This window comes from Gracilinanus agilis, chromosome 3 (assembly GCF_016433145.1).
Source record: "Gracilinanus agilis isolate LMUSP501 chromosome 3, AgileGrace, whole genome shotgun sequence".
Classification (NCBI taxonomy): Eukaryota; Metazoa; Chordata; class Mammalia; order Didelphimorphia; family Didelphidae; genus Gracilinanus; species Gracilinanus agilis.
This window is the reverse complement of record NC_058132.1, coordinates 451,450,808-451,470,108: the sequence shown is the minus strand read 5'-3', so window position 1 is coordinate 451,470,108 and position 19,301 is coordinate 451,450,808. Positions and strand designations below refer to the sequence as shown.

The window sequence follows — 19,301 nt, the reverse complement described above, 5'->3', positions numbered from 1 at the left end:
TCTCCTTCTTATAATAGTATTTGTCCCCTCTCCCTCCCATGCCCTCTTTGTGTGTAATAGAATATTCTATTTTCTTATTCACTCAAGTTTCTCTTGGTGTCTCCTGCTATTCACCCCCTCTTTCCCGTCCCCCATTCCATCTTAGATTATTTAGTGTTCCACCCTCACCCTGTTAATTATTCTTCTGATTACTATAATAGTGAATATTATAATAATGAATAGAGTTCACTACAGAGAATTAAACATAACATTTCTCTACATAGGAATACAGATGATTAGATCTCACTGAGGCCCTTAAAAAGGCAAATTTAAAAATTATAAGTTTTCTTTCTTTCCCCTCTGTATCTTATTTACCTTTTCAGGTTTCTCTCAATTTTTGTGGTTGGATATCAAACTTTCCATTTAGCCCTGGTCTTTTCTGTGCAAATACCTGGAATTCTTCAATTTTGTTGAATGCCCATACTTCCCCCTGGAAATATATAGTCAATTTTGATGGGTAGTTGATCCGTGGTTGCAGGCCTAGCTCTCTTGCCTTTCTGAATATTGTATTCCACGCCTTGCGGTCTTTTAGCGTTGAGGCTGCCAGATCCTGTGTGATCCTGATTGGTGCTCCTTCATATTTGAATTGTCTCTTTCTGGCTTCTTGTAAGATTTTTTCTTTTGCTTGGAAACTCTTGAATTTTGCAGTGATATTTCTTGGTGTTTTCCTTTCTTGATCGAATACCACAGGTGTTCTATGAATCCTTTCAATGTCTATATTGCCCTCTTGTTGTAGGACTTCAGGGCAATTTTGCTGAATTATTTCTGTTAGTATGGAGTCCAGGTTTCTATTAATTTCTGTTTTTTCTGGAAGACCAATTATTCTCTTCTAGACCGGTTTTCTTGGTCTGTCATTCTCTCATTGAGATATTTCATGTTTCCTTCTGTTTTTTCAGTCTTTTGGCTTTGTTTTATTTGTTCTTGTTGACTTGAGAGATCATTAGTTTCTACTTGCTCAATTCTAGCCTTTAGGGATTGATTTTCGGCTATAATCTTTCGGTTTTCGGCCATAATCTTCTGGTTTTCCGCCATAATCTTCTGGTATTCCTTTTCAATCTGGTCATTTCTGGTGTTCAATTTCTGAGCCTCACTTTCCAATTGCATGATTCTACCTTTTAAACAGTTATTTTCTTGCCAGATCTCTTCCATTTTCCTCAAAATCTCAGTTTTGAACTCTTCCATAGCTTGTGAGGAGTTTTCCTTATTTGAGGAGGGTCCGGATGCTTGTTTGTTCTCCTCCTCTGTTTGCTTGGTTGTCTGGATTTTCTCTGTGTAAAAGCTGTCGAGTGTTAAAGACTTCTTTTTCTTATTGTTATTCTTTCTCTTCTGAACTTCCTGAGGCTGAGTAGCCATTGTTAGCCAAGCAGCTTCTCAGATTTATCCTCGCACTCAGTGTCTGTCTGCGATCTATTGGCTCCTGAGGTCTGAGTTCTGATTTTTTCCAAGGTCAAGCCCCCTGGTGGACCCCCTTGCTTGATCCTCTGCCGAAAGTTCCTTTACAAGTCTCAGGGCGCTGCTTCCACTGTCGTATACCCGTCCACACTGGTTCCCCACTTATGCTTTAGTTCCTGGCTGTGTCTGCCTCCACCCATGCCTCTGCAGTGCCTGCGCTCTCAGCCTATGCTCTGCGCCCAGCGTCCTGCTCCCGTGCTTAGATTTCGCCTGAGTTTTTTGGCTTAATGGGGTCCTAAGTCTTGCTGCTCTCAGGAACAGGCCCCGGAGCTGCCAATGACTCGTTGGGTGCCCCAAACTTGCTCTATTTCTTTTTAGCTGGCTTCGGAGCTATAGATGTTGTGTGTGGAGGGGTTGGGGGTGGGGTGGTTGCTCAGCCCACGATTTCGTGAGGGCTGTTTCATCCCTTTATAGCATGGAAATGCCTCAATTCCACGTACCTTCCACACTGTGCCCTGTTGTGGGGGTTCCTCCGTTCGTCTGTACTTGTTTTTATGTCCCCTTGAGGAGTTTTGTGTGTTTTGGTCAGGAGAGGTTAAGAGCTGCTTCTTACTCTGCCGCCATCTTAACCCGGAACCCCCCCCCCCCAGTATAATTTTTAATAATTGTTTTCTGACATTTTGTGATCCATGTTCTCTCCCTCCATTTCACTATTCTCTCTTCTCTTAGATGGCAAGCATTAGGATATGTTGTACATGTATTATCTTACAATACATATTTCCATGTTTGTCTTGTGAAACAAGATACACATTGCCTATACTAAAGAAAAATGCATGAAGGAAACTGTCACTTCCTTCTTTGATGGTGGATAGCCTTTTTTCATCAGGAGTCCTGTGGGCTTGTCCTTAATCCTTGAGTTGCTGGTAATAGTTAATTCATCATCAATTGATTATTGTACATTACTGCTGTTACTATGTACAATATTCCGGTTCTGCTCACTTCACTTTGCACTATTTCACATAAGTTCAATTTTTTTTTTTTGGTGATTGGCTTAGTCATCACTTCTTATGGTACAAGAGTATTCCATTACAATCATATTCCACAATTTGTTCAGCCATTCCTGAATTGATGAACATTTCCTTATTTTCCAGTTGTTTGCAACCATATGAAGAGCTGCTATAAATATTTTGCTACAAGTAGGCCCTTTCCTCCTATCTTTGATCTCTTTAGGATACAGACTTAGTAATGATATCGATGAATCAAAAATGCTCTCCAGAATGGTTGTTTTAGTACACAACTCCAGCAGCAGTATACTAGAGTCCCAGTTTTATGACACCCCCCCCAATATTTGTCATTTTTCTTTTTTTGTCATATTAGCCAGTCTGCTAGGTATTAGGTGGTACCTCAGAGTTGTTTTAATTTGCATTTCTCTAGTAGTGATTTAGAACATTTTTTCATATTATTAAAGATAGTTTTAATTTCTTCATCTGAGAATTGCCTATTCATATCCTTCGGCCACCTGTCAATTGGCAAATGCTTTATATTCTTATAATTTTGACTCAGTTCTCCATTTATTTGAGAAATGAGACCTTTGTCAAAGACACTTGTTATAAAATTTTTTACCCAGTTTTTGTTTCCCTTCTAATCTTGGTTGCATTGGTTTTGCTTGTATAAAACCTTTTAAATTTAATGTCGTCAAAATTATCCATCTTATGTTTTACATATTTATCTTACATTTTCTTTTATCCACAGATCTGACAGGTATACTATTCCATACTCCCCTAATTTGTTTATGGTATCTCCCTATATTTCTACACCATGTATTCATTTTAACTTTATTTTGGCACATGGTATGAGATATTGGTCTATACCTAGTTTTAGTTTTTAGTCTTTAGCCACGCTCTTTTCCAGTTTTCCCCATAGTTTTCCCAGCATTTTCTGTCACATAGAGTTCTTCCAGAAACTTGGGTTTGTTAAATATTAGATTACTATAGACATTTATTATTGCATGTTGCCTGATCTGTTCTGCTGATGAATTATTTTTCTTAGTCAGTTCTGTGTTGTTATTGCCACTTTATAATACAGTTTGAGATCCAATATAGCTAAGCCACCTTCATTTGTATTTTTTCATTAATTCTCTTGATATGCTTTGCCTTTTGTTCTTCCAGATCAATATTATTATTTTTTCTAGCTCTATGAAATAATTTTGGGTAGTTTGATTGATATGGGACTGAATAAGTAAATTAATTTAGGTAGATTATGAATTTTAATATATTGGTTCAGCCTACTCATGATCAATAAATGTTTTCTCAATTGTTTAGATCTTTATTTGTGTGATAAGTGTTCTGAACTTGTGATCATATAGTTCTTGGGTTTGTCTTGGTAAGTAGACTCCTAGGTATTTTATATTATCTACATTTATTTCAAATGGTATTTCTCTTTCTGTCTTCCGCTGTTGGACTTTGTTGGTAAAACAGATGATTTATGTGGGTTTATTTTATATCCTGCAACTTTGCTAACATTGTTAAATTGTTTTGATTAGTTTTTTAGTTGATTCTCTAAATACAATATTATATCAACTGCAAAGAGTGGTAGTTTTATTATTATTTTAATTCTTTCAATTTCTTCTTCTCTTACTGCTATAGATCTAGTACAACACAATATTTGCAGTGAAATATTGAATAGTGGTAATAATAATGAGCATCCTTGCTTCACTCCTAAGCTTATGTGGAAGACTTCTAGTTTATCTCATTTACAGATAATGTTTGCTGATACTTTTAGAAAGTTGCTATTTTTCATTTTGAGGAATCTTCTGTTTATTTAAATGTTCTCTGGTGTTTTTAATAGGAATGACTTTGCTTAGGTTGTCAGATTTATTGGCATCTTTTTTGGGTGAAATAACTCCTACTGATTGTTGTAGTTTTCTTTTCATTAGTTGTGAATTTCCCCTTTTCATTTCTGATGCTAGTAATTTGGTTTTCTTCTTTTTTTAAAAAAAATTCTTATTTTAAAATATTTTCCCATCGCTTCTCAGACCTGAAAGGCAATTCCACTGAGTTATACATGTGTTATCACTTGATACCTATTTCCATATTATTCATTTTTGTAATAGAGTAATCTTTTAAAACCAAAACCACAAATCATATACCCATATAAACAAGTGATAAATCATATGTTTTTCATCTGTGTTTCTACTCTCTTTCTTTTTCTTGATGTGGATAGTGTTCTTTCTCATAAGTACCTAAGGATTATACTGGACCATTGCCTTGCTACTAGTAGCAAAGTTGATTATATTTGATTGTTCCACAGTGTTTCACTTTCTGTGTTCTCCTGGTTCTGCTCATTTCACTCCACATCAGTTCATGGAGGTCTTTCCAGTTCACATAGAAATCAAGCAGTTCATCATTCCTTAAAGCACAATAGTATTCCAACACCATCAGATACCATAATTTGTTCAGCTAATCAAAGGACATTCCCTCATTTTCCAAATTTTTGCTACCACAAAGAGCACGGCTATGAATATTTTTGTAGAACCATTTTTTATTATCTCTTTGGGGTACAATCCTAGTAGTGGTATTGCTGGATCAGCCCTTTCGGTGCCATTCCAAATTGCCTTCCAGAATGGTTGAATCAATTCACAACTCCACCAGCAATGCATCAGTGTCCCAGTTTTGCCACATTCCCTCCAAAATTTATCACTTTTCTTTGCTCCCATATTGGCCAGTCTGCTAGGTGTGAGGTGGAACCTCAGATTTGCTCTTCCTCTTCTTCCTCTTCCTCTTCTTGCTTTGATCTTTACCCAAGAAGGGACCTTGTAGCAGCTGTGAAGTACTAGTGCTTCTCTTGGTCTTAGAACTGTTGCAAGGTCCCCTACTCCCTTGCAAATGAACACAAAAGCACTCTTCACTGCCTTGGAACTGTAACTAGGATATCTGTGCTCCTGTGATCACAGACAATAGTACTACTTTTTGCTCTGGAACAGTGACCCAGAACTACAACCCCAAACTGTTTATGGGCAATGCAGTAGGGTGTTATACTCAGTAACAGCAAAAAGTCCCCTGTAATCCTTTTCTGACAAGTTGTCCTATGGACTGAGAATTCCTGAAGTTGCTATTACCACTAATGCATCCACCACCATGGTGTTGGGGTAACAGTGTTATTGTGGCCTTTGTTCCAAGACAGTCACCATTCCTGAGACCTCCTAAGTTGTCATAGGTGAGAAAAATGTCTCACCTTGACCTTTTGTTGGCTGTGCCACTCTGGAACTTGATTTGAGGAATTATTTTAAAGTTTTTTGGTGGAGAATGTTTGAATATTCAACTGAGCTGCTGCCTATGTTCTGTTATCTTGGTTCTGCACTTGCCTCACCTTCATATACCTTTCCATAATGATCTTAGTTATGATAGGGAAGTTAAGACATATACACTTATGTAGAAAATAGGAATGTAATAAATGCTTTCTTTATCTATCTACCCATCTTTTCTTGTATGAACACAGTGTAATGCAAATTTGTAGGAAGAAGAAATCACTTCTAGTTTGGCACAGGACATGAATCAAGAAACATTGCAATGATGGAGGGACATATGCAGTTGTTGAAAGATGGTTACAATTTCAATACATGAAGGTTAGGAAAGGGGATATTCCAGGCTTAGGAAATGAAGTGAGCAAAGGTACAGAGCCAGTAAAGCAAATAATATATTCCAAAAACTTGGAATGTTTTTTTCCACTGGAGCATAGAGCATATGATGTATATACTCAAATTTTCATTAAGAGAATGAATGAATGAGCAAAGGAAGGAAGAGCAAGCTATTGAGTGAAAGGAGGATGAGGAAAACATAGTGTCATACAAATCAATGGAGGAGAGTTTCAAGAAGGATGGGGTAGTCAAAGTAAGAGAGCAGCCAGGTGCTGCAGCAGGTAGAATGCTGGACTTATGTAAGGAAGGCCTGAGTTTAAAATTGCCTTAGATACTTACTAGCTATGTGTCTCTGGGCAAGTCTTTAACTTCTGTCTGCCTTAGTTTCCTTATCTTTAGCAATGTTTTTTTTTATTTTAAACCCTTAACTTCTGTGTATTGACTTATAGGTGGAAGAGTGGTAAGGGTAGGCAATGGGGGTCAAGTGACTTGCCCAGGGTCACACAGCTGGGAAGTGTCTGAGGCCGGATTTGAACCTAGGACCTCCCATCTCTAGGCCTGGCTCTCAATCCACTGAGCTACCCAGCTGCCCCCAGTTTCCTTATCTTTAAAATGGGGGTAAAGGAGTACTTACTCCTTATCTGTAAAATGGGGATAATAAAAGCTCTTACCTTCTTGGGATGCTGGGAGGATAAAATGTGGTCATATTTACTATGTTTTGCAAATCTTAAAATATTACTTAAATGTGGCCATGGTTCAATCCTACCCCAATGTCCCTGGGCACATATCTCTCTCTTGGTAGAACTTTCCTATTCCTTCCAAAGAGGGGGAAAGAAAATCACTGTTCCATGTAGGGAGAACTCTTTCTAGTCAAAGAGTTCTGACATGAATTCTAGTCTGACACCAGCAGAACTTTGTTCTTCTGTGTGCAATTCTCCCTGTCCTATAGTTCCCCAGGATTAACATGTATACATTTTGCCTTCCTTGCTAGAATGTAAGATCCCTGAGAGCAGGGAATTTGTGTGTGTGTGTGTGTGTGTGTGTGTGTGTGTGTATTTATATCACCAGTCGTTGGCATATAGTGGGCACTTAATAAAAACTTGTTGATTGCTTGATTACCAAATGTGTAACCATGGGTTAGTCACTTTTCTTGCCTCAGTTTCCTCTGACACAAACCAGTCATTTGACCTGCCTCGATTTCATCATCTATAAAAGGGGGGATTGTAATAGTTATAGCACCTACACAATAGCATTGTTTTTATGGAACTCAAATACTTATAAATAAAGTGCTTTGCAGATCTAATATGCTATATAAATTCCAGCTATTCTGATTCTTTTATTGCCAAGTTATAATCATGTTGTGGCCCTTCTTTTTAGGAAAAATTACTCTCTCTGAATGGGGAAAGGCTGTAAGTGAAGTTTTAGAAATGGATCTGCCATGGCTATCATTGTGCCCTCGCCTGGCCCAAGGAATTGAAAATGGATATGTTCTTTATAGGATGGGTTTTAAGAAACTGCTTGCTATAAATGCTCCAAAGGAGGTAAGACGCATGACATTCTGTCTGAAACTTTCAGGGAATGAAGCTCCTTCTCTGGTAGAGCTGGAATGATTAATTAAATGATTTAGCTCTTTAATAGGTGGGACAGGGAGTCTAACACTTTAAAGAGAGCAATTACACCCCATTCTCTAAAAAACTACTGGTTTCTATAGCTAATTAGGAATGTACAAGTAGTTATGCTATTCAAGAGAGCAGGTAGGCTAGAATAGAGGATAAAACTGAGCCTGGAATCAAGAAGACCTCATTTCGAATATCACTTATAATACTTACTAGATGTGTGACCATAGGCAAGTCACTTAACCCATTTGACCTTCATACAACAACATATCCTAAGTTAGATAACAAGTATCTAAATAACCAATCAGTATCTTCCCACTCCCTCACTTCCAACTTTGGCCACTTGCAGCACCTATTAATTTGTTTTCTAGATTTGTTGAATTCATGGACTTGATGAGTTTTTGTTTTTTCATAATATAAATATCTCATAAAATGCAAAGCTAGTGCCATCTTGTCTTTCATACATGGGTGGATGAGAGTGAGTTTAACTTATTTCAGATCCTGTTGGAAATCAATAAAATAATTTCAACCAAAAAAAAGGCTAGATTTGAACCAAGACTTCCAATCTCTAGGTCTGGCTCTCTTATCCACCTAGTCACCTAGCTTCCCCTATCCAAAATATTATTTATGGAATTGTGAGGGTTGGGGGAAAGAAGGAGTTATCTAACATGGTGTTACTCTAAGGAAATATGATTGACGTATCATTGATAATAGTGCTGAGAAGCAGCATAATAGTTAGAGAGCTGACCTCTAAGCCAGGAAGACTAAGTTCACAGTCCCACTTGTGACATATACTGGCTAATTGTCTCTGCAGAAATCACTGGAGTTTTTAGTACAGTGAAGATACTGACCTGCATTGATAGAAGAAATTTACTCATTCAGGAATTCTCTGTTTTAATGACATCATATGTCTCATATTTTTTTATTGATATTGATGCTTATTTTTGCTCTATTATTTTAAAAGGAAGTATTTTTATTCACAACAACACTAATTTCTAAAATACTTGTTATAGGTTAAATCAGGGATGTTCCAAACACTGGTAAGATACAGATCTGACTTGAAGACCATATTTAATGTCATCGACAAAGATAAATCAGGTAAATCAACTTTTTAATTAGTTTTGCAGCAGGAGGAAATACTAGCCTATTTTTAAAAAAACAAAACTTGAATCCTTTTCACTCCTTGTCATTTTCTGCTAAACATTATCTTACATATTAAAATGTAAAGCATAGGTATGGCAGTCTTTTGTCACTCCTAAATAACTTTGGTTAGGCCAGTGACTCATAAACCCAAGATAGCACTTAGTCCACATATATTAGCTAAACTTTAAGATATCCTTTAAAAAGCTACCAGCGTGGATGGCAAGTGATATTTTTTAAAATTCATTCCCTTTAAAATTTTTAAAATAAAATTCATTGAGGCTTTTTTATCATTTATGGATAGAGCCGGCATCTCCCACATTGAAAATTTCCTTAGAACAAAGAAAAACAGTAAAGTAAAATATATCAACTGTGTCTGATAATGTATGTAATATTCATTCCCTTTCTTAGTTTTTCCCTGAATATATATTTATTTATTCCTAGAATTTGAGTTTTATTCTGGGGAATAGGATAAAAAGACCTAGTCACTCAACTGAACTTTGGATATGCTTCAATATAAATAAATTACTTTAAAATAACAATAATAGAAACAAATCATGACAACCAATCTTCTTCCATTAGCAATATCAGTGTTGTAGACATCTCCTATCAATCCTGAATAATTATCAAAGTAGGTTCCTGTGTCAGACCTTTGTGACTGGGTAACTAGATAGGCTTTTTAGTTTGTCCCAAGTTCCAGACTTTCAAATAATTCCTGGACCACTCACAATATCCCATAATATCCACTCTGAGGACGGAAGCAAATAGTGCTGTCTCTTTATGTACCCAACCCTAGCTCTTCTTTTTTTCTCTAATCCTGGTTTTCACTTCATTATAAATGGGATGCTATTTTTCACTTTTCCAGATCTCCATTACTCTTGCCCTTTCCTCAACTTTCCATTTTGTTAGTTGGTTAGAAATGTAATAGATGATATATTAATTGACCACTAATTTCATGATAAAGTCCAAGTTATTCTCAGAGGAGGAACATGATAAAGTCACTTGTTCCCATGGTGGGTCATTAACTGAGAACTCACATCCTTTTTCTCTTCTCAGGTCTGATCTCCCTTCAAGAATTTCGTGATATTTGGAAACTTTTCTGTTCTCACTATGACATTAAAAGTGATGAGGCTTATGTTGATCAACTGGCTAATACCATGGATCTCAACCACGATGGCTTTATTGACTTTAATGAATTTTTAACAGCCTTTGATGTGGTTCATAATAAATTGGGAGGTGAACGTAGACTTAAGTAGACATGTCTATGAAGTGGACTAGATTGCCTCTACAATGTTAATCCCTCATGCAGAACTAAAATCAGAGCATTTATAGATAGTAGAGGAGGAAAGTAGACCTGTCTCAACAAGTATGGAAAACAGTATGTACTAAAGAAGTTTTCAGTGAGCAATTAATGATAGATATAAATTATATACCTTCATGTAGAGTCTATACTTTAGGTTTAGGGCCACCCATTGTCAAGTCAAAACTGAAGTCTGATCTTGGGTCCTAGCCTCTCAGATCCCACTTTCATTTGGAGATCAAAGTACAATCAGAATAATACAATTTAACTAATGAAGTCTAGAAAAACATGAAAGCAACCCAAATACTATAAAAATTAGTCAGCATTCTGTATGTGAAAGATCTTGGAATGATAAGGTGAGGAATAACAGGGAATTGGTGAAATAAAATGTTATTTCCATCTCTGCCATCTTTTTTAAATACACCATAGTTGTTAAGTTCCTCTTGAGCAAGGTGAAAGGAACAGATGGATAATGTGGTAAAATCCTAGTGAAACTTCTGACAGTATCAGAAGTTATCCTGCACTCCTTCTACATAGTTGCTCTTAAAGTTGTTGAATTATAAAATCTTACTCATATAGTTTTGTAGAACTCTGTGCATTAGGAACAAATGAGAAGAAAACAGAGGAATGTTTTCCCTAATACTTATTGATGATCATGACATGAGACTGTTTTGTAGATGAAACCACCTTACCATATTTCCTGAGCCCCTAGTAAAGGGTCTACAAGGCACATACCTTTTAGAAGACTCAACTCTAGAGAAGCTAATGTGATAGCTAGTTCAGTTTTCTATATTGACTATATATGATGAAGCCTTTTTTCATTACTAGCTGCATATATGATTACTTCTCAGTTCAGGAATTCGGATGTTAGTGAAAAAATGTTCATTTTTTTCATTTTTCATTGATCAAAAGGTAAGGATGAAAGCGAGAAGATAACTTGTGAAGTCTTCCAGGAGAGGATACTGTCACTTCAGCATAATTAGATTGGAATTTGCCCCTATTATTTCAATTCTTGGGAAATAAGAATGTAGAGAGATTGATTCGTTTATCCAACAAATATTTATTAAATGCCCACTATGTGCAGAGTACTGTCCTAGGAACTGAAGGGAGATAAAGATGTTTAAGATAAGACACAGTCTCTACTCTTTTTTTAATTAAATTTTTGTTTTTGTAAAGATATTTTATTTTATAAATTACAGATAATAACAATTTTCCACATAAGTTTTCTGAAGTTATATGATCCAAATTGTGTCTCTCTCTTCTTTCCCTTCCCCTTTCCAGAGATGGTAGACAATTTGATCTGGGTTTTAAATGTATTATCATGCAAAACATATTTCTATATTGTTTATTCTCATAAAAGAATAATCATATAAAACCAAAACCCTAAAATAAAACCCCAAATAAACTAAAGTAAAAAATAACATGTTTTGATTTGCATTCAGACTCCAACAGTTCTCTCTCTGGAGATGGATAGCATTCTTAGTCATAAGTCCTTCAAAAATGTCCTGGATCAAATGTATTGTGGAGAGTAGCTAAGTCTTTCACAGTTGATCATTCCACAGTATTGCTGCAATATTGTGTACAATGTTCTTCTGGTTCTGCTGATTTCACTCTACATCAATTCATGTAGGTCTTGTTAGCTCTTTCTGAAAACTTCTTGGTCATCATTTTTTATAGGACAATACTATTCCATCAGTATCATATATTATAGTTTGTTCAGTCATTCCCCAGTTGATGGATATCCCCTTCATTTCCATTTTTGCCACCACAAAAAGGGCTGCTATTTTTGTATAAATCGATCCTTCCCTTTTTGTGGATCTTTTTGGGATATAGACCTGGTAGTGGCATTATAGGATCAAAGGATATGCATTATTTTATAGCCCTTTGGGCATAGTTCCAAGTTGCCCTCCAGAATAGTTGGATCAGTTCATAATTCCACCAGCAGTGCATTAGTGTCTCAATTTTGTCAGATGCTCTCCAATATTAATCACTTTCCTTTACTGTCATATTGGCCAATCTGACAGGTATGAGGTTGTGTTAATTTGCATTTCACTGCATCACATGCATTCACAATCACGAATGACAGAACATTTTTTCATATGAGTATTGATAGTTTTTATTTCTTTATTTGAAAACTGCTTTTTAATGTCCTTTGATCACTTATCAATTGGGGAATGGCTTGTATTTTTATAAATTTGACTTAATTCTCTATGTATTTGAGAAATGAGATCTTTAATCAGAGAAATTTGTTAAAATTTTTTTCCAGTTTGTTGTTTCCCTTCTAATCTTGATTATATTGGTTTTGTTTGTACAAAAACTTAAATTTAATATACTTAAAATTATTCATTTTATATCATATAATGTTCTCTGTCTCTTGTTTTGTCATAAATTCTTCCCTTCCCCATAGATCTGACAGGTAAATTATTCTATGTTCCCCTAATTTACTTGAGGTATAATCCTTTATGTCTAAAAATAATATACCCATTTTGAACTTATCTTGCTATAGAGCATGAAATACTGGACTATACCTAGTTTCTGCCACACTATTTTCCAGTCTTTCCAGCAATTTTTCTTAAAGAGTGAGTTCTTATTCCTCCCTAAATCTCTGAGTTTATCAAACATTAGATTACTAAATTCTTTTTACCCCTAATCTATTCCATTGATCCATCAAACTATTTTTCAGTCAGTACCAAATTGTTTTGATGGTTACTGCTTTATAGTACAGTTTAAGATCTGGTACTGCTGGGTCATAATTCTTCACTTTTTAAAAATAATTCTCTTGATATTCTTGACCTTTTGTTCTTGCAGATAAATTTTGTTATTGTTTTTTCTAGTTCTATAAATTTTTTTGGTAGTTTTATTGTTGTGACTGAATAAGTAAATTAATTTAGGTAAAAGGGTCATTTTTATTATATTAGCTCTGCCTACCCATGAGCAAATAATGATTTTCCACTTGTTTAGATCTAACTTTATATTGTATTTTATAATTGTGTTCATTTAATTCCTGTGTTTGTCTTGGCAAGTATATTCCTAAGTATTTTATATTGTCTAGAATGATTTGGAATGGAGTTTCTCTTTATATCTCTTGCTAATGGAAATTGTTGGTAATATATAGAAATGCTGATGATTTATGTGGGTTTATTTTGTATGCTGTAATTTTGCTGCAATTAATTATTTCAACAAATATTTTAGTTAATTCTCTAGGATTCTCTAAGTATATCATCATATCATCTGCAAAGAGTGATAGTTTGGTTTCCTTACTGCCCACTTTAACTCTTTTAAAATTTCTTTTTCTTCTCTTATTGATAAAACCAGCATTTGCAGTAAAATATTAAATAATAGTGGTGATAATGGGCATCCTTGCTTCACCCTTGATCTTACTGGGAAGTCTTCTAACTTAACTCCATTGTAGATGATATTTGCTGATGGTTTTAGATTGATACTGCTTATCATTTTAAGGAAAGTCTCATTTATTCCTTTGCTTATAATAGGAACAGGTATTATATTTTCTCAAAGACTTTTCTTGCATCTATTGAGGCAATCATGTGATTTCTATTAGTTTGGTTATTGATATGGTCAATTATGTTGATAGTTTTCCTAATATTAAACCAGCTTTGCATTCCTAGTATAAATCCCAACTGATAATAGTGAATAATCCTTGTGATATATTGCTGTAATCTCCTTACTATCATTTTATTTAAGATTTTTGCATTGATATTCATTAAGAAAATTGGTCTGTAACTTTCTCTGTTTTTACTCTTTCTGGCTTAGGTATCAGCACCATATTTTTGTCATAAAAAGAGTTTGGTAGGGTTCCTTTTTTGCCTGTTTTGCCAAATAGTTTATATAATATTGGGATTATTTGTTCTTTAAATGTTTGATAGAATTCACTTGTGAGTTCATATGTCCCTTGGAACTCTTTCTTAGGGAGTCCATTGATGGTTTGTTCAATTTCTTCTTCTGAGATAGGATTATTTAAGTATCCTTTTCCCTCTTTTTAAAATCTGGGCAATTTATATTTTTGTAAATATTCATACATTTCACCAAGATTGTCAGATTTATTGTCATATAATTGGGCAAAATAGCACCTAATTATTGCTCTTGCTTGGAAGTGAATTCATCCTTTTTCTTTTTGATACAATTAATTTGATTTTCTTCTTTCCTTTTTTTAAATCAAATTAACCAATCATTTATCTATTTATTTTTTATAAAACCAATTCCTAGTCTCATTTACTAGTTCAATAGTTCTCTTATTTACAATTTTATTTTTTCCTTTGATTTTTAGGTTTTTAAATTTAGTCTTTCATTGAAGATTTTAAATTTGTTCTTTTTCTAGTTTTTTTTGGTTGCATGACCAATTAGTTGAATTGGCTTTTCTCTATTTTATTGTTGTAAGCATTTGGACATATAAAAATTTTCCTAAATACTGCTTCGGCTGTATCCCATAACTTTGACATTTTGTCTCATTTTCTTTCATGAAATTATTGATTGTTTCTGTAATTTGTTCTTTGAGCCATTCCTTTTCTAGAATTAGATTATTTTGTTTCCAATTAATCTTTTATTTCTCTTTCCATGGACCCTTATTAATTATAATTTTTATTGCATTATTATCTAAAAAGGATATATTTATTATTTTTGCTTTTCTATATTTTTGTGAAGTTTTTATGCCTTTGTACATGCTCAATTTTTGTGTATATACCATGTACTGCTGAAAAGAAGGCATATTCCATATTCCTTTAGTTTTCTCCAGAGATTTATTAAATTTAACTTTTCTAAAATTTCATTTACTTCCTTTACTTCTTTCTTGGTTATTTTTTGGTTAGATTTATCTAGTTCTGAGAGGGGAAGATTGAGGCTTGCAACAAGAATAGTTTTACTGTATATTTCCTCTTGAAGTTAATTTAAATTCTCCTTTAAAAATTTGGTGACTATACTATTTGGTTCATATAAGTTTAGTATTGATATTACTTCATTGTCTATAGTGAATTTTAGCAAGATGTAATTTCCTTCCTAATCTCTTTTAATTAGGTTTATTTTTGCTTTTAACTACTCTGATAATGATAAAAAATATTAAGAGTTACAAATATCATTTTTCCATGTAGGAATATAAAAAGTTCAACCTTACTGAATCCCTTAAATTTTCTCTTATTTACCTTTTTGTGCTTCTCTTGAATCTTGTATTTGGACATCTTATTTTTTGTTTAGGTCTAGTCTTTTCATCAGTAATACTTGGAAATCTTCTATTTTATTAAATGACTATTTTCCCCTCTGAAAGAATATACTCAGTTTTGCAAATTAGGTGATTCTTGGTTATAAACCTAGTTCCTTTGCCTTCCAGAATATTACATTCTCCACCTTCTGATCCTTTAATATAAAAGCAACTAAGTCCTGCATAGTCCTGACTGTGGCTCCATGATATTTGAATTGTTTCTTTTTGACTGCTATAATATTCCTGGATTTAGGTTATTGGTGGATTCTATCAATTTCTATTTTACCCTCTTGTTCAAGAGCAATTTTCTTTGATTATTTCTTGTATTATGATGTCTAGGCTTTTTTATTTTATCATGGCTTTCAGGATAGTCCAGTGATTCTTAGATTGCCTTTCTTGGATCTGTTTTCCAGGTGAGCTGTTTTTTACAATGATGTATTTCATATTTTCTTCTATTTTTTCATTCTTTTGATTTTTTCATTTTTTTCTTGATATCTCATAAAGTCATTAGCTTCTATATGCCCAATTCTCATTTTTAAGAAATGATTTTCTTCTGTTGGCTTTTGAACTTCCTTTTCCATTTGGTAAAGTCTATTTTTTTAAAAAACTCTTTCCTTCATTGGATTTTTAAAAAATGATTTAATAGCTCTTTATTTATTTATTTTTATTTATTTATTTTATTTTTTTAAACACTTAACTTCTGTGTATTGGCTCCTTGGTGGAAGAGTGATAAGGGTGGGGAATGGGGGTCAAGTGACTTGCCCAGGGTCACACAGCTGGGAAGTACCTGTGGCCAGATTTGAACCTAGGACCTCCCATCTTCTAGGCCTGACTCTCAATCCACTGAGCTACCCAGCTGCCCTTCATTGGATTTTTTTATGTATGTTTTTCCATTTGGCCAATTATCTTTAAGTTATTTTCTTTTTTTCATTACTTTAATTTCTCTTCCCCATTTTTCTTCTTCCTCGCTTACTTGACTTTTTAATTCCTTTTTGAGCTCTTTCAGAGCATAAGCCCAATTCCCATTTTTCTTTGAAGTTTTGTGGGTGGCTTTTTAAAATCTTGTTGTCCTCTTTTCAGTCTGTGCCTTGCTCTCCTTTGTCTCCATAATAATTTTCTTTGGATAGGTATTTTTGTTTTTTACTGTTTGCTCATTTTCCTAGCTTTTTCTCTTTCTTCCTTCCTTCCTTCCTTCCTTCCTTCCTTCCTTTCTTTCTTTCTTTCTTTCTTTCTTTCTTTCTTTCTTTCTTTCTTTCTTTCTTTCTTTCTTTCTTTCTTTCTTTCTTTCTTTCTTTCTTTCTTTCTTTCTTTCTTTCTTTCTTTCCCTCTTTCTCTCTTTCTGTATCTCTTTCTCTCTTCCTGTCTCTCTTTCTCTCTTCCTTTCTTCCTTTCTTTCCTTTATCTTAAAGTTGGACTCTATTTCCAGGGTAGAGAGTACACTCTTAAACTTCTGGGTTTCTGTTAGGTTCATTTCTTCCAAGGTGGCATGATGGCTTATATCTGGGAGCTCTGAAAAACACATCCCACTGTTGATTCAGTCTTCTCTAGGGCCTGCTCATGGCTTGGAGGGTTCAGAGCAAAGTGTGCTACCTTGTGCTGGGGTCAGGGCCTCATCTCAGGCCAGTGAAGGGGCTCTGGGCCTCACTCTGGGCTTATACAAACCAGGTGCATCACTGACTTCCTCACCTTGGGCTGGGGCCCTGTGCCTCACTGTGGGCCTATACCACCCAAGTGCACTGCGAACAACTCTAGGGCTTGGGGCTTCAGTGCAGTTTTGGATAGGGCTCTGAGCCTTCCCTTAGGCTAGCACTAGCCAGGTAAGGACTGCCCTGCACTGGGATTCAGGTTTTCACTGCTGGCTTGGAAGGAGGCTCAGAGCCTGATTCTGGGCTTACACCGATCCAGTGTACTGTGGACTGCCCTACAATGGAGCTTGGGGTCTCATCACAGGCTCTGGGCCTCCTCTTAGGTTTGAATGGACCAGGTAACCAGGATTGTTATAGGACTTGGGGTCTTACTGTAGACTTGGGCTGGAGCTTAAAACTTCAAGGGATGGGCAAGGGGTACTCTGCTGTTGGCTTAAGCAGGATTGTGGGGTCTTGTGATTGAAGTTGGCTTGTGCCCAGGTTCAGAACCTGTACCAGTAGGTTGAGTATTCTTCTTATACTTGTACTTCTTGGTGTGTAGCTTTGTTTCTGGCTCCTCTCCTGTTTACCCAAGTGAAATAAACACTCTCTGCCTACCTTCCAAGTTATTTTCTCCATTAGAGATACTTTTCTCCATCCTCTTATTGATTCTGTCACTCAAGTATTCATTTTGAGGTATGATTTTGAGGTTGGTTTGAGAGGATTCTCAGAGATGTTCCAGCTTACCATGCTACTCCACCATCTTGGCTTTGCCCCTTCCCCCATGATCTCTATTCTTATGCTGCTTAAAGTCTAGTTTAATTTAGCATCCGTGGCCTCTGTTATTGGATTAAAGCAAAAATGGCTTGTAACATTCAGTGATCATTTCATTGGTGCTTAGGACTTGGCATTTGTCTATATATGCCTGTGGTGTTCCTTTCTTCTCTAGCCACAATTCACCTTCCAACTCTCACTAAATTCCTCAAAAAGGGACCTTCTGGCACAAACACTGCCTCCTGATTTTTTTCTAGGTTTATTTTTACTTAGACGACTATTTTTTTTCCTGTCAAATCTTCTAGAAACCTTTAATCAAGGATAGTGAAGGATTTTCAGAGACTTTAACTACCCCAGGAGTAGAGATAGTAAGCCAAGGGTGCTTGGGCACATATGGGCACAAGTCTTGATTTGTGTTGTCTTGTTTTCATATTCAGTTACTAATCTTTTCCTACATGAGATAGAATAAATTATATTAATATCTGTTAGAGAAACATTATATTGTTCCAAGATGTGCTGTATAATTATGTTTAGTTGTACAGTCCATAAAATGCTATCGAATTTTAATCCACGACATTTAAATCGGCTTGAGAACATAGTTCCCTAAAAAGATGCTATGATATATAATGTATATTCCATTTCTCTGGAGAAAGATACCAGCAGATTTAGAGGATAGAGTTAGCAATTTAGCACTGAATATAGCCTCTGGCTGCTTTTAAGAAAAAACAACAGTGCTTAGATTTGCACAATAGGTTGAGAGAAGCTAGGTTCCAGTTTTTCCTTGACTGAGGGAAAATACTTCAGTGACTGAAAAAATAGCTTAGTCTAGGACTTGCTTTGAGGAGGAAAAAAGGTTGTCCTGTCTACCTTGGCATGGACAGGGAAGTTTGCAGATCAGGGTATTTTAGTTCCATCTGTAGGCTTGAGAGAGGGGAGTTAAGTATTTTTTATTCTTTCAAATTAGAAGGTACTATTTTTTCAAAAAAATGGTATTGAATAAAGAATAATGGATAATATGACTGCCCAAACAGAACTACAGAACAAAAATTATGAAGTTTAGCAGAGATGAGTAAAAAAGTCCAAGTTCATGGAGTGTAAGACTTCCTCCAAAGTCTAGTTCTATCTCCTAAAAGGAGAGAACTGAAAGTAACCTTAAAGATAGGAACTCAGATAAATATATAATACTAGGAGCCATTCTCCACGGCCGAATAGCCAATAATATGAACAAATAGTTGTCAAAAGAGAAATTTCAAGCCATTAACAACCATTAGGGGCGATATAGCATGGTGGGTAGAAAGCTTTGGAAGAAGGCCTTGGAGCTAGGATAACCTGGGCTCAAGTTCTGTCTCTGACACATAAAGCTTGTGTGACCCTTTGCAAGTGTATTAATTCTCTTAATTTCGGAAATGTTGAACTACAGTGGAATAGGGAAGTTCCCTATTTCAGTGGAATCATAGGTTTGGTCCTTATCTCTTCCAACAATCATATGAAAGATTTTTCTAAATTACTAAAAATACAAAAAATGCAAATCAAAACAACATTGAGGTTTCACCATACAACAAGAAAATTG

General features: G+C 35.3%; 1 protein-coding gene across 1 annotated transcript in view; it reads left to right on the top strand.

Moving 5' to 3' along the window:
* PPEF1 (protein phosphatase with EF-hand domain 1) overlaps positions 1–10,079 on the top strand; it is a 185,454-nt gene extending 175,375 nt beyond the window's left edge. The window contains exons 14-16 of the mRNA XM_044669261.1: positions 7,445–7,608; positions 8,697–8,781; positions 9,880–10,079. Coding sequence (XP_044525196.1) covers positions 7,445–7,608; positions 8,697–8,781; positions 9,880–10,079 — 449 coding nt within the window. The remainder of the gene's footprint in view (positions 1–7,444; positions 7,609–8,696; positions 8,782–9,879) is intronic.
* Positions 10,080–19,301: the final 9,222 nt, after the last annotated feature.